The sequence below is a fragment of the Mesoplodon mirus genome (genome assembly GCF_964341445.2).
Source record: "Mesoplodon mirus genome assembly, chromosome: 17".
Lineage (NCBI taxonomy): Eukaryota > Metazoa > Chordata > Mammalia > Artiodactyla > Ziphiidae > Mesoplodon > Mesoplodon mirus.
Window position 1 is genome coordinate 67,990,433 of NC_138993.1, and position 25,578 is coordinate 68,016,010.

The window sequence follows — 25,578 nt, forward strand, 5'->3', positions numbered from 1 at the left end:
ACCGTGTTGGTGGGAAACGTAAAATGTGGTACAACCACTTTGGAAAACAGTTCGGCAGTTCTTCAAAAAGCTAAACATAGAATTACTAAATGGCCCAGCAATTCTACTCCTAGGTATATACCCAAAAGGATTGAAAACAGAGACTCAAAGAGCTACCTGTACTTGTATGCCCGTGTATCCACCCATACACATCCTGAGCCTTCTTAGTCCTTTGAATGAAAGCTGATTTGGCATTTTAATAAACCTGTGTTTTAAAGGATCTTCCATAATTAGCATATCAGAAACTTTGCTCTACCAAAATCTACAGTTTCAGAGTAAACAGAATGCCTAGAGTGTAATAACTTGTGGGATGAAATCAATAAATGAACATTTTCCTCATTTCTTATTGTGATAAAATATAAAATTTACCATCTTAGCCATTTTTAAGTGTACCATTAAATGGTTATTAAATATATTCACATTGTTGTCCTTTTGTAACTGGCTTATTTCACTTAGCATAATGCCTTCACTTAGCACAGCAGATTTATCCATGTTGTAGCATGTGTCAGAATTTCCTTCCTTTTTAAACCTGAACAATATTCCATTGCACATATTTAACACATTTTGCTTATCCATTCTTCTGTCAGTGGACACTTGGTTTGCTTCCACATTTTAGCTATTGTGAATAATGCTGCTATAAAAATGGGTGTACAAATAATTTCTTCGAGACCTGCTTTCAGCACCTTTGGGTATATACCCAGAAGTGGAATTGCTGCATCATATGTTAATTCTATTTTTAATTTTTTAAAATAAATTTATTTTATTTATTTACTTTGGCTGCGTTGGGTCTTCGTTGCTGCACGCGGGCTTTCTCTAGTTGTGGCGAGCGGGGCTACTCTTTGTTCTGGTGCGTGGGCTTCTCATTGAGGTGCCTTCCCTTATTATGGAGCACGGGCTCTAGGTGCGCAGACTTCAGTAGTTGTGGCACGCGGGCTCTAGAGCGCAGGCTCAGTAGTTGTGGCTCGCGGGCTCTAGAGCGCAGGCTCAATAGTTGCAGCGCACGGGCTTAGTTGCTCCATGGCATGTGGGATCTTCCCTGACCAGTGCTCAAACCCGTGTCCCCTGCACAGGCAGGCGGATTCTTAACCACTGCACCACCAGAGAAGTCCTATTTTTAATTTTTTGAGGAACCGCCATGATATTTTCTATAGCAGCTGCACCATTTTACATTCCCACCAACAGTGCACAAGGGTTCCAATTTCTCCACATCCTCTCCAACCCTTGTTTTTTTTTTTTTTTTGCGGTACACGGGCCTCTCACTGTTGCGGCCTCTCCCATGGCGGAGCACAGGCTCCGGATGCGCAGGCTCAGCGGCCATGGCTCACGGGCCCAGCCGCTCCGTGGCATGTGGGATCCTCCCGGACCGGGGCACGAACCCGCGTCCCCTGCCTCGGCAGGCGGACTCTCAGCCACTGCGCCACCAGGGAAGCCCTTTTCTGTTTTTTTTGATAGTAGCCATCCTAATGGGTGTTAAGTGGTGTCTCGTGGGTTTGATTTACATTTCCCTAATGATTAATGATATTGAACGTCTTTTCATGTGCTCATTGTCCATTTTTATATCTTCTTAGGAGAAATGTCTGTTCAAGTCCTCTGCCCATTTTGAATTGTGTTGTTTGATTTTTTGGTGCTGGGTTTTAGAAGTTCTATATATGTTCTGAATATATATTCCTTTATCAGACATATGATTTGCAAATATTTCCTCCCGTTCTGTGGGTTGCCTTTTTACTCTGCTGAAAGTATCTTTTGATGCACAAGATTTTACAGTTTCCATGAAGTTCAGTTTATTTTTTCTCTTGTTACCGGTGCTTTTGGTGTTACTGATGAATGAAATTTTAACCAGTTAACTCATGGTATGTTCAGGATTGCTGTAGATTTTCTTTTTTCAAAAACAGGCAGACCAAGGGACTTCCCTGGTGGTCCAGTGGTTAAGACTCTGTGCTTCCATTGCAGGGGGGCATGGGTTCAATCCCCGGTCTGAGAACTAACATCCCGCATGCCACACGTGGTGCAGCCAAAAAAAAAAAAGGTAAAAAAAGGTAAAAAAAAAAAACAGGCAAACCCAAGATTTTTGGGGGGTTAGAAAACTCAACACTACCATCTTACCTAAAGAAACACTACCAGGTTGTAATAATCAGTGAGAATTTGGCTTTTTTTCTAATGCAGTCACTATAGCAGTCTCTGTGATAATAATACATTTTATACATTTGTAAGAAAAATACAGTAATTCTCTAATGATGACTGTCACAGGCACTTCTGTTTTTTAATATTAGTGTATAAAAAGAACTTATATGAAAAAGGAGATCCTTAAATGGAACAGTACATCAGAACTTTTTATTTTAAACCAAACGATCTCAAATTTTTCAAAAAAAATAATTTTATATAGATGCCAATATCAGGGCCTTTTGCCCATTCCAATCCATGCTTATGACATCATTTTATGAATTAGATGAAATCGAAGTGAGGTGAGATGGACATTCAGAAAAGACAGAATTCACTAGTGTTTTTGAGTATTGGCATGGCAATTTGCCTTTTGTAGCATGAAAATAGTAATTGCTCATTTTTAAAAATCACAAAGGTTATGCATCTCCCCAGAGCCTAGAAAATATTCCGTATTTCTTAACTCCCAAGTCTTGTTTCGGCCGCACAGCTTTCTCACTGCTCCTGTTGCATTCAGGGTCGTCTTGGTGATTTCATCTGAAAACATTATATGTTATTAACATACAGGGTTTTGGGGTGGAGGTGGAAGAAGAGAAAGGTGTTAATTCAGATGTTATGAAACTGTAGTAATGCTATTATTTAAGACACTTATTTGGGTCTGTTTATACTGTGTAGTTTTATAAATAAGCCCAAGGGGCTCCTCCTGGTTGTCACAATCCCCCTTGAATCTCGCATCCTGTCTGTCTCTTCCTATCCGACAGTAGAATTGATGTCGCTCTAATCCCTGGAAGTTTGGAACTAATGAACTGACTGCTGAGCTGCTGCCATGGAGCTTGGTCCCAAACTATACTGTACTTCACACTCGATTTATTCTCCAGATGGCGAGACTGTGCCGTCCCGCCGCGAGGGACCACCTCTTCCACTGGAGTGTAAAAGTGGACGGATGTTGTTTTCTTTGCAGATTTGATCATTCTGAGCTAGAAACTTGCACGGCTGATTAGTTATTAGCTTTAATGGGTGCCAATTGAACCAACGGCACGCATATTTTCTCCTTTAATTTCAGAGTCTGCAGGTCTCGGTGATGGTTGATTTATCCGCTTTCTTACGTCAGCAGAGCATGTCTCTTCCCCAGGTGATAAGAACCCAGTCTCTGAAATCATAGCACGCCTTGGTTCCTGGCCCAGACAGAGTCACATAATACGGTGGCTTATGTATAAGGACAAGTTTATTACCCACTGGTCCACTGCACTGAGCAGCCCATGGCACGAAATATCAGTTGAATGTGGGAACTTTGGTAATACCACCTTTTAGGACCAGGGCCTGTGAAGAGTCTGACCTGGGCCACCTTTCTTTGTGGCCTTTGCAGAGCCCACCTCTGGAATCAAACATGCTACAAACACACAAAGGTAATTAGTCTCTGCAAAAATCTCATGTAACTGTTGAGGAAGGCCTTACATTCATTATTCCCTCTTTTCAGGTTGTCAGATTTTAGGAGGACAAGTTCATCCTACACTGAGAAATGCTTACCAAGGCTGTCCTGCAGTGTTAACACACTTAGAGTGCAGTTCCTTCTAACCTTCATTTTGAACAACCTGTTTTGCTTCCAGAATGTAAGACCACCCCACCCCCCAAAAAAGGTTGTTTTTGAGTGGCCTCTTTTTGCCTTCATTTCCTTTTCCTTCTTTCTCCAGGGAGCATTTACCTCCCAGTAATCTCAGCAGATCACCCGGATAGCCCTTCTGAGAAGGTGGTGTCTGCCAGGCTGAGTCTTACTAATCCCCCTAATGAGATGGCACTTGGAAGCATGGTCAGGGCCAAACAGGAGCCAAAGAAAAAGAGAGAAAAAGAGACTGAAAGTGTGAAGGGAGCGAGGTGATGGAGATGAGAGAGATGTAAGAGACACGGTAGCAAGAGGTAAGGCCTGTGTTAGAGAGAGAACAGCATGAACAGAATTTCTTTCTTTTCACAACTGGTGGACTGTGGCTCTCTCTAGCTGAAGACCCAGAACTAAATTTAATTGTTCTTAGAAACTGCCTTCCTCTCACCCAACAGATGGCATGGGTGTGTTTGCTAGCACAGTAACATATTTCACCATTAAAATACCAAAAAGAAAAAAAAATCAACATGCTTGTTGGTTGGTGTAAATTCAGTGAAGTTGTTGGATATTTTGGGATACACAGCAGAGGGTGCACACTTCACTTATGTAAATTGTCACAAGCAACAGCCCGTTAATAAGGGTGTTGTATGGCAATATACCTCCAAAGCCATCATCTTTTTTTGGAAAGGTACAGAGTGATGAAGTGGAAAGAGCTTGGTTTTAATTCTGAGCCAGAAAGAGGAAAAAAAGTCTAATAAAATGCTGAGTATTCACTGCTCATTATTACAGCATGAAAAGTACTAATCAGATTATGCCTAAAATTGGAATGGGGTACTTCATTTGCAGCCAATTTCACAAGGGCTGAATTTTACTAAGTAAACCGGAATGTGCTGAAACCATGGCAATCTGACTTTAGATAAAAATCACAAACAGGTTTAGAACATGAGCTTTGAACAAACAGTCCCTTCGAATCCAAGTGAAACAACTAAACAGCTTAGAGGTCAGATTTTGTTTGACACCAACATTAACAATTTAGGAAGCTGATGTTGCCAGGAATCCTGCGTCCTTGAGCGCACATGCAGATTAAACTGGAGGATGGAGATGATTCAAATAACTCAAGTTTTTTGGGTTTTTTTAAAATCAATTTATTTACTCGTTTAATTATTCTTGGCTGCATTGGGTCTTCGTTGCTGTGTGCGGGCTTTCTTTAGTTGCGGCAAGCAGGGGCTACTCTTTGTTGCAGCGCGCAGGCTTCTCATTGCGGTGGCTTCTCTTGCTGTGGAGCTCGGGCTCTAGGCACACGGGCTCAGTAGTTGTGGCTCGCAGGCTTAGTTGCTCCATGGCATGTGGGATCTTCCCAGACCAGGGCTCGACCCTGTGTCCGCTGCATTGACAGGAGGATTCTTAACCACTGCGCCACCAGGGAAGTCCCTCAAGTAACCCAAGTTTTAAAATGCACTTCAGCCCAAACGATCTAGTTAGTTCCCTTCCATTTCCCATTCACTTTGTCCCAGCAGACCCTTTACAAGCCCAACCTGCCCTTGAAAGGAAACCTGGAAGTTGAAACTTTTCTGAGCTGAAGCCATCCCGGGTTTGTAGCTGTGCCAGGCTTCATGGAGCATAGCACATCTTCGGTTCTCTGAGGCCATGGATCTAGATACACACAGGAAGCATTTCTCTCAACAGCTGTCGATGGCCTTGGAACCATACTACTGCGTTGACTTCTGACCTTCACCTTCAGGATCTTCCTATCCTGTGGCTGCAGCAAGAGGGCATGACAGGGCAAGCGGATGCATTTTATTGCTGTGGGACAGCCCACAGCAAGGTGTGGAGCCAAGCCACTGTTGGCTGCATCCTTCCTCACTTTAGCTGGCATGAGCTCTCTCTTGCTTTTGTCTAAGCTTGGCATAATTATTGGCAGTCAGAGCTCAGTAAATCAGGACTCCACAGAGCTGTCCAAACTGCTCCTATGTGCTCTGCGTCCATCCGACTTGACAACTCTAAGCTGGTTTCCTCACACTGTTTAACTCAGACCACATTTGGAGGCTTTCCCTGCTTCCACCCGGTTGTAGACCTACATCCGCCTGGTTTAAATCTACTGTCTTGGCTTGTCTCCTTGATTGGACTTCAACTCAATATTGGCTCAAATAATTCTTTTTTCTCTCTGCTTTGGTTTATTATTTTCCTAGATAACAATTGCTAACCAAATGGCCATATATTGTTAAGACCTTTTTTTTCAAACTACATTCATCAGCAGTGAGAAGCTTTAAAGTTTTATTAGTATCATAAAAACCCTTCCCAAATGAAACTACTTTTGATAAGTGTTCATTCTGACAATGAGAATTTGTTGAGGGCTGTTGGCAAGTTGGAGGAATTTGGTTTTGAAACTGAAATTGGCAGGAAGTAATGACTTCAAGGGCTTTCTTTCCCTTGATTCCGGCCCCCACGCCCCAAGTGCACTCCTCTCTCCCCAATCCCTGTCCCCCCTTCATCACCCCAACTCAAAGCCAATAAATAACATGTTTGGTTTTATACAGTTTTTCTGGGAACAATTCAAATACTGAATCAGACTTTCAACCTTTCAGCTTTTCTTAACTGTGGAGCAAAGCCTGCCAAATCAAATCAAAAAATGTATTTGTCTACCACTTCATGAAGGGATTTCTTGGTGATATTATTGCCTTCCATCTGAATAAGCTGGAGCTTTTTTGTAGTGTGAAGTGTCATTTTCCTGTGAGTGCCTTCTTAATTGAATGTTAAGATTCAACTCAGTTGCAAAAAAATTTTTAAGTGAATAAAAAAAGTGTGACGCATGTGGAAAGAGAAAAACAAATCCTTATTTTTTTCCCTAATGTGAATATGCTGGCAGTCAAGACTACCATGAATCCATAAGTTATCTAGTTGTTTGTATTTATTCAATGAGAAAATGCAGCTAGAGCACTTAGCACCATGCCTGGTGCTTAGTAAATGCTCAGTAAATGTTACCTATTAGTTATTTTACCTTTCCAATGGGAAAGTAATGCTAATGCACAAAAGGAGAACACTATTTATTTATAAATTTATTAATTTATTTTTGGCTGCGTTGGGTCTTCGTGGCTGCACACGGGCTTTGTCTAGTTGCGGTGAGCGAGGGCTACTCTTCGTTGCAGTGCACGGCCTTCTCGTTGCGGAGCACAGGTTCTAGGTGCACGGGCTTCAGTAGTTGTGGTACGCAGGCTCAGTAGTTGTGGTTCGCAGGCTCAGTAGTTGTGGCGCACGGGCTTAGTTGCTCCGCGGCATGTGGGATCTTCCAGGACCAGGGATCGAACCCATGTCCCCTGCATTGGCAGGCAGATTCTTAACCAGTGCGCCACCAGGGAAGTCCTGAGACCACTATTTAGAGTTTCACCAATGTGCATTACAATGGCTCTCATCTCTGCTATAGTCATCTTGAGTGAAGTCTGGAAATCAGTCACTTGCCCATCAGATTGGACAACTCATTTCAAATACCAGTTATTTGGTGGACATAGTAGACATCGTAATGGTGCTCAGACTCTCAATCCACATAAGAGTTTCATAGACAGTTTGATTGTGTTTCTTCTCAATGATAAATAAACTTAGGAGATACATTTTATCTACACTCATAGGATGAAGCTCGATTGAGAATAGTGAAAACTCTTGAAGACTTTGATCTGGGCCCAACTGAAAAGTGTGTAAGAATCAACTCAGTGTCCAGTGGTCTGGCCGAAGAAGACCTGCAGGCCCTCCTGCAGTCCCGGGTCCTTCCTTCCAGCCTGATGCTCCCGAAGGTAGAAGATCCTGAAGAAATCCAGTGGGTGAGTAGCTCATGCTTTGCTTTAATTAAAGACTCAGGAGAGGCTAACAAGGAGTAGCAGAAAGGAAGGATTTGGGTGCTGCAGGTTTTGAAAATGCATACACAGAGCAAAGAGAAAGGGAACTGAGAAAAAGGAGCAGGCCCCAAAGACCGTTTCCTGCACACAAGGAGAACCTGGCTTTGCCGTAAGTGTTCACTGGAACAGCTCTGCACTTGAAATGACGCTTCTGCTGCCTTAACAGATCTGTGGTTTAGACAGAACAGCCTCCTCCAGAGCAGCCCCTGGAAACCAGCTTACCTGAGCCTACACCCGGCCAGGCCCTAACCCTCCACCTGGAAGAGCAGTGATTTGCATACCTCTTAGGCAGATTCATTTGAAGTCATCAGAGACAGTGAAAGCACATTAGCTGCAAAGGAAAAAATGAACCTAGAGGAGGAGAGGAAAAGGTCACTCCTTAGGGCAACTACAGGAAGAGACAGGAAGCTTTTAACTAGTGGTTTTAATTAGCACAGATATTATTTCCTGAACAGTTTTCTAGTTCATCCTTTTTAAATTGCTGACAGGTGTGTTTGTTTCATGACAGATTTTTCAGCCAATAAACCCCTGGCATGTCAAATTACTTAAGAAAACTTTGAAATGGGCCTAATTATACTATGATTGTTTTAATTGTTAAAGTGGGGTAGAGGTTGGAGGGTGAAGCTAGATTTTATTTAGGGGCTGCAGTGATTCTGCAGATCTCTGCCGAATACAGTACACTTCCACTGTGCCACTCCTGAGAGGAAGGCCCATGGCACCCAGGTGCTGGAAGCGTGGTAAGGGCATGTGGACAGTGGTGATTTTGATGCCACATCTAGGGTGATCCCTAAGTCTATGGCTACAGCTGTAGCAATACGCCGAGTTCTAGTTGTGACACCCGAATACGTTGCTCACCTTTTCAGTGCATGTAGCTATGTCAGCTCTCTGCTTTCCAGTGCCGTGGCTGCCTGCCACATGTGGCTACCGAGCACTTGAAATGTGACCAGTCCAAATTGAGATGCGCTGTAAGATACACGGGACTTTGAAGACTTCATAGCACCCTCCCTGGCGCCCCCCGCCCCGAAAAAAGAATGTAAATTATCCCAATAATTTTTATGTTGATTACATGTTGAAATGATAATATTTCAGATATATTGGGTTGAATAAACCTCTTATTAAAATTAAATTCACCATCTGTTTCATCTTACTCTTTTAATGTAGCTACTAGAAAGTTTAGAATTACACATGTAGCCACCATTATTTTTCTGTCCGTCAGCTCTGCATTGGTGTCTTCCTGAAGACCTCCGTTCCAGGGCCCGTATTTACTTTCAAAACTGGAGCTCTTCTCAGCAAGGTCACCCCTCAGGAGCTGGGAGATCCTAGTGATAGCAGGTTAATGTCCTCAAGAGTTCCTACCCCATTCGAATGTGTCTTAAGTTGATTGAAATGGAATCTGAAGTCACTGTTCTCTTTTGGTTTCATAGTTAGTGCCTATTTATCACCGTTATTACCCCTCATTTGAGAGGGGAGGGCTCACCCCGGCCTTCAGCTAAGGCCTCTGTTCGCTGTTTTAAATCCTTGGATGTGAGGAACATACCGAAATCTAAATAGGATTTCTAGTTAACAGAAGTCTTTTGGGCTGTTTATTTTTTCCTCTCCGTTTGTATTTATGTGAAGCATAAAACCCAGAGCCTGATGCACAACTGAAAGATGGGCTTCCTTGTTTTCTTTTGTGTGAGAATCTCTTGCTGGCCTTTTGTCGCTAGTGTGGGTTCTTGTTTGACTGGCACGGCTTATTGGACTATAACAAGCGTGACTCGGCCTCCTTTGTCGCGGGACAATTCTCCCACAAATCCCGAACAGGGTGCATTCTTCCAACACACTATTGGGTGTGCACTGGAATTGAAAGAATTGCTGAGCCCTGCTACTTCATCTCCTCCCCAATCTCTTTGTGATTTCCCCCCTTCTCTTCCTCCCCCCACGCCCCCAGTCCCCTCCACCTCGCTGAAATGAACACTTTACCAGGCCGGAAACATTTAATCGTCTCCTTTTGAAAAAATTAATTGAAACTTCTCCACTAGTTACCTTTTGTGTTAGTACTTAGTGCAATTTTTTAAGAAAGAAGGGGCGGAGGAGGAGGAGGATGGGCTCGAATATGTAATTTTTAAATGCCCCTCTTGCCTTAAAAGCAAAAGGCGTTCGAGATGTTTCTCACTAGGAACAGGGGTATTCCCTGTTGTAAAGGATATTGTAAAGGATTCACCTAGTTTTCAACTCTACAGTTTTTGGGGTTATAACCATTATCACAAAGAATGGGGCAAGTAACATTGCACGTTTTTCTTTTTTTAACAAGAAAAACAAAATTCCTCCAGTGCACGGGTAACACCAAAACCACCAATATTTTACCACCCATTTTCTAGCTTAAACGTGCCATAAGTTAGGTTTTAGTTTCATTTTCGTGGAACACTATACATTTCGTCCCCTGAAACTGTAGCCTTCTCTTCCTTCTTGCTATTTTGGTTGAGTTATTCCTTCCCTTGTAAAGTTGCTAAGGAGGTGATGATCATGGTGTTGAGGAAGGGAGGGGTAGCGGGAGCAACTGGGAATAATACTTCATCACTGAAAGCTGTGATTTATTTTAGCCTAATTGTAAAGTTACTGCAAATCGCTCAAAAGCTTTTTAAAGATCCCAGTGATTAGATTTTTTTTTGGTTGGGGAGGGAGGTGCTGCACGGGCGGGGTGGGGGGGTGCAGCTAAAAGGGGAAATAACACCTCTAATCCTGCTTCTGGTAAATAGGCTGCCAGCCTTTAAAATGAGTTTCCTTTCTATTAGTCAGAATATTATGCTAAGCCTTAAGCATTAGTTTTTTTATGTTGCCATAGCAGCCCTATTCCTGCAGGGTGGTGACCTGCGATGATTACAGTACAAAGCTTATAGGGTCTTGAAACCCCCTTTGAAGATGAAAAGTCTTTGATGGTTTATATTTATGCAAATCTCTTAGATATGATTTACCCAACTGAGACTGAATGGAGAGATGATTAAAATTCCCTTTTCCTTTGATATCCATTAATGGCTGAATATTCCTTAAATTTAAAATGGATATATATGTTTTTATCTTTATTTACAAAAATAGCTTTTCCGTACCTGTGTGTGTGTTTTTTTATCTCCCCACATCTTATTAGATCTAGATAGGCATAATAGATTTACAATTTAGAGTGTGCTGGGTTTTTTTTTTTTTTTCTCCTTTGAAAGGGGTGGGGGGGAGATCTGTGCAAGAGCTTTTGTATGTTTCCAGATGATAGATTTTGGAATTTGGGCTACCCCACTGGCAGCACAGAGCTAGCTGTGAACTGGTCTCATGGAAAAAATTGGCGAGCTTTGGTCTTCAAAGAATTAAACTTCCTTTTTAAGGTCTTCCTAGGTAAGCTAAAAAATTATGAAGAAAAACCTCCGAACAAAGGGTAGTGTAGCTATAATGAATAATATGGATTCCACGTAGAAGGCTGCTGAACAGTTACACCGATGTCTGTGCAGGGTCCGAAACAAAACCAGAATGGCAGGTAGAGCAAGCCTTCATTGTTTTAGGGGCCTGCCACATGCACTGAACGTAGGGAAGGCGAGAGGCCTTAAGTAAAAACCTTTTCAAGGAAAGCATTTAAACTTGAGAATCTCTCCTTCCACCTCTTAACTCCTAGGCCTCAAATTGCTCCTTCAGAAAAAAAAAACAATTTTTAATGCTTGAGGTTTTACTATTTAGTTTGCTGGGAACTTTGTTACCTTTTCTCTTTGGTCTTTCCTCTGTTTTTTCCGTTTTTTGGGTTTTTTTTTTATTCTTTGTGTGGATGAAAGAGGCTGGGATATTACTTCCTCAGGTCAAAGACTTAAATACTACTTCTATTCTACAGTTCAATGATTGTACATTTTTTTTCCCCCACTAGTTACCTATGACACTTTTTATTCTAGTTTTCAGACAAATTTTCATTCTACTTACAAGGCCGAAAACTTGAACAACCTATGAATTTAATCCCTTTTGTGGAAACTGCAATGGGTTTGCTCAATTTTAAGGTAAGAAAACCATAATGTGGCTAGTAAGTTAGTATTTTATTTATTACCTAAAGAGAACTTTTCTTTTCAATTTTAACATCTACTTAAAATATTTTTCTAGAAAGATTTATAAGCAGAGTAAACCTTGAGCACCATTTGTTATCTGTAATAACCAAAACCAGGTTGTGAGCATCTTAGAAAACAAAGAAATAGATGCAGTAGCAAGGAAAAACTTCCTAGTCCTAAATATTTAAATGAAATATTTATATATTCCTGGCATTAATTTTAATTAAATAATCTATATAAATTTTATAAATAAACTATATAAGTTTTTGCTGTGAATTATTACATTTATAGAATAAATATACATGAACATTTGTCACCCTTACAAATTAACTTTCAATTATTCTTTTGTAACAATTGCCTTTTATTGGGAAATTATCAGGCCTCTTTGTAGCAACATAATCTATAATGTCTAATACATAAGATTACTATTTTTGAGTTAGTATACACACTAATTTGTACTATATTATTTCAGTTTGCCACATTAGAATATAAAATATTTCCTAATATACATTCAGGAAGATTAGCTGAGCCAAGCATTTTCGCCATCGTATGGCTGCATTAAACTATTTGCCTTAACGAATTCATAGCTAGCTTGTTTCTTCCTCTTTATCAGTGACCATTTAAATTGTTTTCCAAAATATGCCTCATGTTCCACCTGACCTGTGAACATCACTGTAGCACCCCATCCCTGAGGGCAGGAGAGAAGAAATACCTAAAAACAAAAACAAAAAAAGATAGTTGAACTGTACTGGAGAGAGAATATGTGAGCGAAGGCTCCGAGAGGAAACTTTGAGAGACCTACTGGCCTGTGCAGGAGGGGCAGAGTGCAAGTGTTTGGGGGGCTGCTTCGGGCCTCGTGATCAGCATGTTTACACCACTAAGCACGAATCCTTCCAGCCTCCCCTAGAATTCTGAGAATATAGTCAACGCATATTTCTTAGATGCAACTAGATTCATACAGTGATTTCATTGTAAGTGCTGATTTGCCATTTTATTCATAATATACTTAGAAGCACTCGCAGCCCCTGAAATTAATCAACAGTGTCCTCACCGGTTCCTCATGTCCTCCCCACCCACATATGTTAGCATGCTTTGTCTCCACCTTTGTAGCATCACAGTCCTGTCTAAGATGACTGTTATTCATCTTTAATTTCACAGAGAAATGTCCAAGTTGCTTATTCGTACATCTTGGATGACTTATTGCATTTTTATTTTCCCCTCTGGAGTTGTAGATTTTTGTATTGTTTGTCTTTAATCCTGAGACCATTTACTAAGAAATCTTGATCCCAATGCAAATAATCCAATTAGTTTGATTTTAAAATTCTTTCCTTTTCTCCTGTGGTTTTATGTTTATTGTTGGAGGGTCTCTTTAAGCAAAAACAAATTTTGGAAGAACAGAAATAACTTACAGTCCAATCAAAATGAGTTAACTTGAAAGTTTCTCTAAAGATTGAATGAACTAAAACTTGAACATTATAACTGTATTAATATATACTACTAACTATATTAATATAATCCATTAAGCAAAGCAAATATATGCAACATACTTACTTCAGACAATATTAAATACCTTTTGAAAGGGGTGAATTGGGGCTGCATTTTCAGGACTGCTTTCAGCTAAACTGTGTTAAGAGGTGGACCTTTCTGTTACTGAAATATGCCATGCTGCTTCTCTCTAATGGGTGCATTTCTGTGAGCTCTGGCTCTGTTCTGCTCTTTTACAGGCAGTGTGTGAAGAAGCACTAAAGAACGGGCCTCGAGTGGGTCTTTTTCTAGATGCAGTCGTTTTTGGAGGAGAAGACTTTCGAGCCAGCATAGGTGTCAAAGACATGTTTCTCTTCTCATTCTCTCTGTGCATATGTGTATATGTTTTTTCTTTGCCCCTTCAAGAATGGGCATTTACATGACAATATATATTTGCCAACCATGACAATGGTTTTTCAGCTGAATGGGCAATACTTCCTGATAATTTAGGGCACCTCATAGCTGTCCTTCTTCCAGAACACTACATCATCACTTCCATTCATTTATAAAATAACTAATAAAGAGCCTGTCATAGCCTCAGACATGTTCAGGCATATATGACATCTACTGTGTTCATAATAACTACTTTATGTGAACAGCCTCTCTGTTGCTTAAATGTGTTGTTTTTCCATCAGCCTGACGGCTGTCTAGGCTTCTAACACAAATTTAAGGCAGTTTCACGTTGCTTTGATGAATCATTTTCTACATTAAATGAAGTATGTAAAACTTTAAAATAGATCTTAAATTCCCCCTAAGATATATTTCAGAACCCCTTTATTATGAAATATTTATTGAGATACTATGCTTGTTTCCACTGATCTTCCCCATCCCTCGGGCACTATGTCTTTGGTCTGGGTGCATGTATAACTAACTAGAGGCTGTGAGTGCATCTAGAAAAGAGGCCAAGGCCACAAAGTGTTTTCAGAACACCACTCCCAGTGACCTGAATACAAGAGCTTTCCCTGAGCAGTGATACGGTCCAAATATAAACAGTGACAGTTACCCCCCTCCTGGGGGAAAAAGAGGAACCAGTCTTTCCAGGAGACTTTTGTGTATCCAACAGCTCAGTGGACACTTTCTGCCTCCCTCAAAATGAGTGTCCTTTCGTTTCCCCACGTTCTCCATCCACACCCTGAAGCTGCAGTATTTGGCTCAGAACCTGTTATGACATGGCATTACAACCACAGCACACGAATTCTGTGCTCAGTGACGGAAGTTAACTATTTCCACGCACAGCTGTTTGGCTACCTTTTATGGTGCTATCTTTGGGCTGACACTTTCTGAGCAATGGCAAGAAGGAAAAAATACACCAGGAGTCCTTTGTGACCTATCAAGTCATTTGTGTCCAGCTCCTGAGATAGGGAAGGGGGCTCTTCTTAATGCACGTGCCAGTAACTACACGAAAAGATGCCTTGCAAGATAAAGAGACACATGTGAGATTTAACTCTGCCTCCACATAGCCCCCTCTTCATTTATATTTGAATCATCATTTCGCTAGGGAGAAATCCCCAGGAAACAGAGATGTCTTTACAAACGGCATTTTTATAATAGATATCTAGGTCCAGTTTCCAAAGTTAACGTCTCCTTTCTCGGTCAACATTCTGTTTTCAGGTGCAACAAGTAGTAAGGAAACCCAAGATATTCTCTACGCCCGACAAAAGATTATTGTTGTAGCAAAGGCCTTTGGTCTGCAGGCCATAGACCTGGTGTACATCGACTTCCAGGATGGAGAGGGGCTTCTCAAGCAGTCGAGAGAAGGAGCTGCAATGGGATTTACTGGTATGATTCTTGATAATATCTTAGAAAGCAGTATCTAGATTAAGCAAACATTCCAGAAAAACAGAAATTTAACCAGGAACTGGTGTTTCTAATGTAGCCAAGTGTCTCATATACTTATTCCACTATTTGAAACATGAAAAAGTTATCCAGGACCAGAACCTGCCAAACAAATTGTCACGTTTGTCTTTGGCTCCACAAGTCAAAAAACAAAGCACTCGTTTTAGTTTCTCCTAATATTACTTACCAGTTTTTCCTGTCCTCTTATTTTGTTGCAGTTTTTGCTGACACGAGGGGAGGGATGAGGCCACTTTAGAAGTGTTTTTGAGGGAACTGCCGTAGAATTTGAGTTGATGGGGAGAAAAAAATTTCCTCAAATATTCAAAATATTAATTTATTTCTGAAAAAATTTAGTGGTATCTTCTTTGTTTTTTTTTTTTAATCTCATAACTGCTTTTTATTCTTCTGGCACTTCAAGCCCCCCTTACTCTCCCATCCCCCAGTAAGTGTCTGTGCACCTGGTGACACCTATGGGCATTGGCTGGCACTAAGATCAGCAGGTCCTCAAAATCCTGTCCTGGAGAACAGGCAGATATCTGTTGATTGGTGTGCCCAATCACTCAGACACCCAGGAGCCCAGGGAGCAACCGAAAATTGTATTTTTGCAACAGAAATCTATTTTTTGAAAAACCACAATAGGATTCTATACACAAACACATGTCAGCAGTTGCACGCACACACACGCACACACACACACACACGTATACAACCATGGATAAAAAACACCGTAAGCTCTTTTATTCTTATTTGTTCTTCTGCTGCAAGTTCTAAGGATATCCTGATCAGAGATGCACCCAAAAAATAAGGAAAAGAGACAAGCATCCACGCTATTCCTTTTGTAAATATTTTTGAAATGTGTTCATTTAGAGGTTAATGAAAGAAACATTTCATAAAGTGACCTTCAATGTAAAAGATACCTTCGTGGATGTTAATTTAACCCAAAGTAAAATTGAAAGACTGTAGAAACCATTTTAGTGTTATAATAGAATTAAATAAAGCTCTGACCTTTGTGTTTGTGTTTTTAACATGAAGAGTTAAAATGTGATTCCCCCAATTTGTTAAGTAAATAAATAAATGTCTATTATAGAGAAATATTTCTCAATCATCTGAACTATTAATAAATGAATCCTCCCTACCTTTAATAGTGATTGAGAAAGAAAGAGTCCCTCCACTGAATCCCTGGTGTTGTCCTTGTCTCTGTGCCTGTGACACCTGCCTCTTTCCAACGACCTGTTAGGATGTGGCCCAAATGGAAAAGTTGGAGAAAAACTCCATGAAATCTATCTAACAGACCCCGATGTTGTTGGTCTAAAATATGTGGCTTTGGCTGCCAAGCAGCCAGATGTTGCTCTGAAATGGGCACTAATACAATAAAAAACAGAAAACACTAAATTGGTGGGCGCCTCTCTCACCATCACTCAGGATAACCTGGGTGTCCTCTGCTTCCTCTGGGGTAAATGTTTGCTCCAGAACTTATAAGGGAGTTTGAGAGTTTCTCCAAGAGACAGGACTGAATTAAATTGGTCCCTAATTCAATCGTAGAAGACAAGTTATTGCAAATCAGATTTAAATTTCTAGACTGTGCCCAACTCAGCATGAGGAGCTTACGGACTTGGCACTATTGTTTCTCAACAACAGGGAGTATTAAATCAGAAAAAAAATGGAAGTGGGAGGGAGAGGGGAGAGGATGAGGAGGCACTCAGGGTACAGTGCCCATTATATATTCAAGTGAACAAGTCAGTAAAGTAGGAAGCTAAACTTCAGAGCCATTTTGCAATTTTTAGAAAGAAGGTCTTTATTGTCCCAATTATATTTCTATACACCAAGAAAAGGTAATTAGTCTGATAATAAGATAGGAGATTATTTGTAGTATTTTTAAACAATAAATGCTTTAATGAGTATTTTAGACCACTCACGATCTGCTTGTCCTAATTATTTGTCATTTACTTGCCATACTTTGGGCTTTGCACAAGAAGGGAGAAAAAGAAGGAAAGAAGGAAGGAAAGAAAGGGGAAGGAAGGAAGGAGGGGAAAAAAGAAGGAGAGCTACACACCCTATCTGAAGCAAGTGGTTGAAAGTTTTAAAATTCAATAAAGTATTATGTTATCCATAACACTGATAAGGATCTGTGCTAATAAGGATTTTCTCGACTTTTTAAAATTAGATATTTTTTAATGAGTTGTAGGTTTTATGAAACTTAGCCATGTAACAAACAGCTGGTTACAGTTTCTCTTCTGTAATCATTGTTTCATGGGGCCGCAATCCATGTAAATTGATTTTAAGTCAATGCATTGGCTGTATAAATGACTATTAACTTCAGGAATTATTTTTATAAAAAGAAACCAAAAATAAATCTTGGAATAAAGCTTTAACAGCCGACTTAGTCATCACAGTTATTCTAGTACTACATGCTGAGAAGAAAGATTATAAATATGAAGCACTATAGGTTTTCTTCTTTTTTGCAGTCTTTTGTAGAAGACACAAATGACACCATCATACAGTTACCTAAAAGATTTGACAGGTATTGATTTAAAGCACGATATATCAAGTGGTACTGTAAAAAGGATTTCATGGTCATAAATTTTAATGTCTTCCAATTTTGCACCCTCTCAGTAATTTGTCAATAACAACTCTTATGTATAAAATATTTGCTTTGCTCCCACATGGCATTAAAGTCTGATGTTCAGTTGTTGGGATATATAAGATTTGACGAAAGATAACTTCTCATATGGAGGTTCATAAATTTCTAAAACCTAACACATATCTTAAAATTAGCCTCAGTACCAAAATATGGCTACTTAAAAGCCATCATTAGTTTCACAGCATTGTAAATAGTTTATGTTTGCTTCTCAATTTATAGTGTCTGTACCAAGAAGTTCCCATGAAATCTGGCTTTTTACACATCAGTGTAAATTATGTACATAAATTATAAAATTCAGGACTAACAATTAGTACAAAATGACTACCAGAACTGACATCCTTTATTAATAATATTGTAACAACTGTTAGATTGCTTAAATATAATTTCAATATCTACTATTGAAAAAAGTCTCATTTGTCATCATTGATGTTATTTGTTCCCAGAAATTATTCCTCAAATAATTTAAAGCATCTTTATTTATATAAGATTTTAATGTTTTATTAGTATGCTGACAGATAATGAAATAGCAACATGAGGATGTTTTAATTATGCTACTGTAAAGAAAAGATATTGTCATATTTATTTACTTAAACTCTTTTTCATGAAATACTAAAAAAATTTTTTTAGAAACATTGTTCTTTTTTCTATTTGACAGAATAATGACAGTAACAGGAATGCACCTTTTATAAAACATCAAGGATATAATTTGTACTGGCTATATGTTAAAGCAGCTATTTCGAAAGCAAAGCAAATTGATATGCCAACAAATATACTTAGCAGAGTAAATTATCATTAAGTGTACATTCATTTTTAAAGAACCAAATATGTCTATAATTTTATCATATAATAAAATATAATCTCGTCATTATTATAACATTAATTATGTTGCATTTTATCAATGACCTGATTAGATTCCACTCTTCCCTGATTGTTAAATTGTTTTTTTAATGACTACATGATTTCATAGAATCCTGTGACTCTTATCTTTGTATAATGTTTTAATTTAAGATTCCTTTTTAAAGCTTTTTTAAAACCGTTACTACAGAAATAAGATTTCTTCTGGGGTGTCTGAGCATCTGTATAAAGGAGAAATATCCAATCTTCATTCCATAAGCAAAAAGGGAAAATCTGAGGGGTTTTTTTTTTTGGTTAGAGAAGCTTTATGTAATTTTTTATTTAAACATTTTTAAATGGAGTAATCTAGAGATCACAGTGTTCAAATCTGCCTTCTGTTTTACTATACTGAATAAAATTTTTTTCATTGAAATCCAATTTTCTATTAGTGGTTAGAAGGGATACACTAAATTCATCTAAAAGAAAGAAGATTGAATGTATTATTGTAAGACACTATTGGTATTAATATAGTTGTAATGTCTGCTTTCTGTAAGCTTTATGAAAACCAACAGACCACTTTTAAAAGAAATCATGGAAGATGGGATAATGGTACAGAATAAGCAAAAGACAACTTGCAGAATTGGAAAGAATTAACATGTAATTTTTTTCTACTTTAACTCAAAATAATCACTTTAATTTGCAGACATTATCCTTTTAAAGTTCCAGCCAAAGCAGTTATTCAGCGAGCTGCCTGGTCAATCCACCTGTAACTAAAAATGAGAGATTATCTGCTCTAAGATGGCATTTCTATAGGATCGGAAACACAATTACTCCCATTGTTGTATTTGTTCTTATGGGGTATTCTGGAAAAGCCTGCCTGATTGTGTTATTTTCTTTTTAAAAAGTTCTAAAAATAATTAGTTATTTTACATACAGACTGTAAGGCATTCAGGAGACTGGCATGGTTGAGACATTTTGTTTGAACATCTGTTTGTTGTTTTGTGTTTCCGGTGTTATTAATCTTTGTGTAGGTAAGCAGGTGATACACCCTAACCAAATTGCAGTGGTCCAGGAGCAGTTTTCTCCTTCCCCTGAAAAAATTAAGTGGGCTGAAGAACTGATTGCTGCCTTTAAAGAACATCAACAATTAGGAAAGGTAAATGTTTTGTTAATGCCTTGAAACACTGGTGAAACTGGCATTTAAAATACTGTGGGGAAGAATGGAAAAATATATATTGTTTGAGTGGTTTTTAAAAACTCGTATTTTGAGGAGGAGGATATGTGTGGGCTTAGGGGGGACAACATTTATCACTGAGAAATTCACTTAAGGTAAATTTGCCCTTCCGTGTTCCTAAATATTTCACTCACTGGATCTCAAGTTTCTCATTTTATTCTTTTCATAAACTATATTGGCAGCCTTTGAGAAAATAGAAGTCTGTTTAGTTTTACTCTACAGACCCGATGCAGCATTCATATGAAAATAATTTTAGATCAGAATGAGAGCAAGTTGTAATGAAATAAACACAGTTTGATCAAATGGTTCTTGTGGAGAGATTAAATAAATTTCAAGTTATTTTAATTTTGGGGGAAAAAAGTACAAAAATCTCCGGTTTAGTCATTTAAGAGTGGGAGGTTGTATATGTGTTAGTACCAATTTCTGGACCTGAGATTTGGATAGAATGGAAAGCAAATTAACACTGGAGTATGGTTGTTCCTAATTTAGTGCATCATTGAGCCTCGCGTTTCCTGCTCTGTGGGTTTCTGCTATGTAAATATTGCAGTGGTGATGCACAATCTGTCTCCACTTTGTGCCAGTAACACTTAAATTAGGTGTCGCCTGAAGGAAGATTTTATGCTAGTTGCAGCATTGTCAGTTAATTATCTTAAAGGTTATTTGCAATAATACTGTTTGCCTCTTTTTAAGAGGATGAGGGGAAAGTTGCATTTATAAATCCATCCTAGAGGTTATATCTAAACCTGGCCTTGTTACTTACATAAGGAGTGAAGTTTTGATGCCTGTAATGCAAAAGTACTTAGGGGAGAAAGAATGTTGAAACATTATGAAGGTTCTAAATGTTAAACAGCAGTACCCCCTACAAAAAAAAAAAAAAATTGGTTTTCAGTGGTGAACTGGTGACATCAGTGTGAGAAGTGTGGCTTACACTTTTCACTGGCAGTAAAAACACCTAAAAATCCCAGGACTTTCGAAAGTAGGTAACAATATTAAGTGGGTCACTCCCTCCCTCTCATTACCTGCCTTCAGCTCCAACCATGCTCGCATGCTCACCCTCACACACTTTCAGGCTCATCTTTGCACAAACTTGCACTTAAAATCAAAAGACAGAATATATGACACTGGAGACATCCCACTTGGACTATACCAGTTTCAGGATAAACAGCAGCCTTTCGTTTCAAATCAGTAGTGACCATCAAAAAAAAAACATATTGCAGTGCATAAAAAGATTTTTTCAGTTGACATTATGTTTTATGTCCATTTCTATATCTTGATCCCAAAATCCAGATCCTCCATGAATAAGTATAGATATTTATCTAGAGAGAAGAGCCGTATACTTTTACATTTATACATGCAAGTAACTCCATCCACTCCCCTCTCCTGCATGCTTGCCTGTGCACACACTCACTAAATGTTCTGTACCTCTGTGTGTGCCTTACGCCAGCTAAGGATATGTACCTGATAAATACTTCCTACTGAAGTAAACTGAGGCAGGATGGGGACCATCAAAACGGCAGACCAAGTAGAGTTCCAGTCTGGGCTAACACTGCCTTCTTGAACTGTCTACACTGGGTTTCACATTGGATAAAATCAAAGGGCGCCACTGGCATTATAAGCAGCTAGAGGTATGGAAGAAGTTACCTAAGTTTCAGTAGCCAGCAAAGAAAATTCAAACTAGAAACACACTCTTTTATCAGCATTTAAGTTCTTGAATGAGGGAAAAACAGCCCTTTTCCATTATATCTTGAAAGTGCTATTCCCAGGGAAAATTGCCCTAAAGTGTCCTTGCCTTTTGATGATGGCAACTTAGATGTTAAATTCTGAACTGTTTTTTTTTGTTTTGTTTTTTTTAAATAAGAAATGCCCTCTTGTTGGGACATATGCTTTCACAACAGTGTGGTAGAATAGCTTTTCTTAACACAGAACCATAGAAATTAGAGCAGAAGGGAGACTAACTATTAGGTCATTTCTTCCCTGCCCCATTCGTGTAGGTTTGTTTCCTACAGCAAATTCTCCTGGTGCTTTGTCCAGCAAGATTTAAATGATTCAAGTAATGGGGCTTCCAGTGGGAACATATGGTTATTTTATCCAGTCCGCATGTTTCTTTCACCTTGCCTATAAATTGGCTGGTCACAAAAATTGGGTCTGCAGGTAGGTGACTCTGGGTCTTGAGGGGTCTTGGGGTTTAAATAATGTAGGTTCTGTTTGTAAAGATTTAGTATAAATAGGTCGCTCAGTTGTATAAAATATTGCTTCCAACAAACATCTAATCTGTTTTATTTCAAATGTGACTCACTGATGAAAACATAAACCCTTGGATACTTTGTCCAAAGCACAGGTGACTCTCTCATTGATGGGAAACTGATGGTTTGTGTCCTAGTGGGATACTTCCAAATTTCTAAAAGACCTTTTTTCGCCCTCTGTTGAAAATTTCATTCAAGTAATGCTTTCAAGCAGAAATGACCCAAGAAGGCAAAATTATGTATCATTGCTTTTCTCTACTTCCTGCTCCCATCTTAAATTATATTCTGCCCTAAGATGAAAGGTATAGCTGAAGTTCACAGTTAGTGCTGGGTCATTTGATTTTCTGTAGTGATAATAATATTATTATTCAAAAATTAAAGTTCTACCTTTTTTTTTTCCTGTCCCCTCCAAATAACAAACTTCATGAGAATACTTAGATCACAAGTAGATAAATTATTGGGGTTTAGTCTTTAGTATCACGGGAATTTTTTTTGTTCTATATTAATTAAAAGTTCTAAGGAAATAAAGTTTGATGCCCTTAGTCTAGTGTTGGCTAAAAAATACTTTACATTAAAAAATAATAAAAAATAACTCTCTGCTCATATAATCTGTCTCTGTTTGGCAGGTAATGATACTTGTGACTGCTTTGTTTCAGGAAACTAAAGATATTTATTTTCAGGCTAAAAAATTTTGTCTGGCATGACAGTCCCCATCATAAGAATTAGGGCTATAGATTGATATTAGGGACTCATTAAAATCTGTTGGAAAAAGTGTATAAACATTCCACATACTCTATGCTCCTATTTTAATTCCCATAAGCTAAAATATTTCTACTTTAGCTGACACCAGTTGTGAGGTATATATCCACACTATTAATCACACTTGATTTTTTCTTTCATCCTTCCAGAAAAATATAATTTGAGATACAGCCTGCATGTCATTAACTATTTTAGTCTCAAATTATTTGGTGAAATATTTTAGCCAGGATAAATCACTCCCATATGATTTGTTTTAAATTTGTAAAGTATTTTCTTAAAAGTTAATTTCATTTTTGATGTCATTTTTTCATAATAACAATGATTCCAATATTTGAAAATTCTCCATTCAGAACTGAATTTAGTATTGTTCATTTTAAAATATGATTTTAACACTTGTTTTGTTATCAACTAAGAACCTTATCTAGTATGAAATTGGATAATTGAAATCATCCCAAGCAAATAATTAGTTAATATTAGTTGATATCAATAGAAACTGTAATTTGTATATAAATAAATACATATACATATTTATACTATATATATATACATTCATAAATGTATGCTACTGAGTATTTTTTCACATCTATATTATAAACTCAGTGCTAAATTCATCACTTCTTAGGCAAAAATGACAGCTAAAGGAAATAGTCAGTTGCTTTTTTAAAATGATTGATAATCCCAGGAAATCCTACATTAAGAATTTACCATTTCTTTTCAAATGGTGGCTCTAACAGAAAAATTTGAAAAAATAGCAAAAGGTATTAAGAATAGCAACATGTATTACATGAGATCGATCTTTAAAGGTACTTTGCTAGAATATTCATATTTCTGCAGTGTCTGGCTACCAGTACAGCTTTGCTTCATTTTCAGTATTCTAAGCACTCTATTCATAGTAAATCTGTAAATGCTTTATTTGGTTTTGGAAGGATTTTGTTTAAATTTTTCAATATTTTTTGTTCATTATAGCTTTGCAAGCTGGCTAAAAACCGAGGAAGGGAAAGTGTCCACCTTTAAAATCTAGGTTCCACTAGTAATTATAAAGGTCAAAAATAAGGTCACTAGCTGACATAACAACTATGAACAACACACATAACTGAAACATCCTAACTTCACTCAAGAGAGAGCAATAATGCAGATTAACATGTTTACATTAATAAGCAAATCCTCTATAGGAATATAAATTGGGAACTTACATCTTAATAAAGAAAGAAAAAAGAAAGAGGTTTTTTCCCTCATGTAAGTCTTTTCGTCTAGAAAATTACAAAGAATAATTCCCCCTCCCCAATATTGAAAGCAACTTATTTTCATAGGTATCTGATTACGGCTCAGACACCTTTCGTTTGTGTTTCCAAATGCAGGGCTTTACAAAAGAAATACTGTTTGGTCCAGATGGCCTTCTAGAAGGCTCCCTGAGAGAACTCAGAAGTCTCTCTAGCCAAAAATATTGTTTCCGCTTATTCAAGTGCCAGAAATCCCAGTGCCACTCTTTCACGCAGATCAAATAAACCATCCAAAGATTTGGTTGTTGTCTTTGTCAAAGGAAGCGGTTGCTTCCACTAATAGACAACAGTGTGCCCTCCCACACTCATGCATCCCACTGCCCACAGCCTTGCCCCCTTTATTTGTTAGCAGAAATGCTAAAATCAGAACTGAGTGATTGCCAGTAAAAATGAAAGAGGAAGGGACATCACTCTACTTTTAAGATGCTTAGTTATTGCATTTCTCCATTTATTTCCTTGTTCATTGAAAATCTTTAGACCTATATCCCATAATTTTGACTTTAAAAAGTCAAGTTCTTAGAAAAGTTGAGAGTCTGCCAATGGTGACTTTAAGGTTGATTTGATTAATAACAAATTGCAGATTTCTAAACGTTTAAAGCAAGGCAGTACAGTTTTACTGCTGATCATATCCTATTTCACATAGGCTTAGTGGCAAGTGGCTGATTTAGTGTTAGAGGATAAGAGATTTTGTATGTAGGTTAAATCTGATAATTTTTAAAGTCGTTTGTTTCATCCTTAATTTATAACACATTCTGAAGGATATTTTAATCAAAATACTTCTGGTTTATATGTTTCAGGATTTTTTTCATGCTCAATTTCAATTTTAAAAATGTAATTCTGTTAGATGAAGTCTCAGAAATATTCTAGTTAAATCCCTTCGGTTTACAACTTATAAAATACACTGAGACCCAACTTGGGTTTGGAAGTTACCCAAGGTCACTCACAGCCAAGGTGGTGATAGAGACCTGACCAGAATTGGGGGCTCACTTTGTAAATAAAGATAAGAACATAGGTTAAATCTGGTTTCAGTTCGGTCACAATGAATCTGCACGCTAATGATCAAAACTTGATAGAGCTTTAAAAGTATTCAGTCACAAACAAAATGCGAATTTCATTAGTTCAGATTAGAATCTTTTTCTTAGTCATGCACTTTTTTTTTTTTGCACGAGCAGAAACTGACGAGGAAGGAAAGAGCAGAGTATCCCTGTACCTTCCCAAACTTCCTTGCTATTATTCCCCACATCGCTCCCTCCTTCTCAGTTCTGAACCCTGCGCTTGTCCACTGCCCTGCCCCAGAAAGACTTCTTGGCTCTGATCACTGCAAACCTCCTTCTGTTTTATTAGTCATTCAATCTCCTAAGGTAGGTTGGAAACTCTCAGAGCAAGACCGAGGGCCTTTGGCAAAGAGGCCATATCTGGCCCCAAGCTCAGTTTCATCTCACTCAAGTTCCCAAAGTCCTGTTCTCAGTTACACCTGTGGTTGCAAAAACACACC

General features: G+C 38.4%; 1 protein-coding gene across 2 annotated transcripts in view; it reads left to right on the forward strand.

Annotated features, from left to right (window-relative positions):
• Positions 1–25,578, forward strand: part of CLYBL (citramalyl-CoA lyase) — a 233,288-nt gene that overhangs the window by 197,238 nt on the left and 10,472 nt on the right. For both annotated transcript variants that reach the window (XM_082602229.1, XM_082602228.1), the window contains exons 3-7: positions 7,417–7,605; positions 11,586–11,687; positions 13,457–13,550; positions 14,868–15,035; positions 19,599–19,723. In XM_082602229.1, the coding sequence (XP_082458355.1) occupies positions 7,417–7,605; positions 11,586–11,687; positions 13,457–13,550; positions 14,868–15,035; positions 19,599–19,723 (678 nt within the window). The remainder of the gene's footprint in view (positions 1–7,416; positions 7,606–11,585; positions 11,688–13,456; positions 13,551–14,867; positions 15,036–19,598; positions 19,724–25,578) is intronic.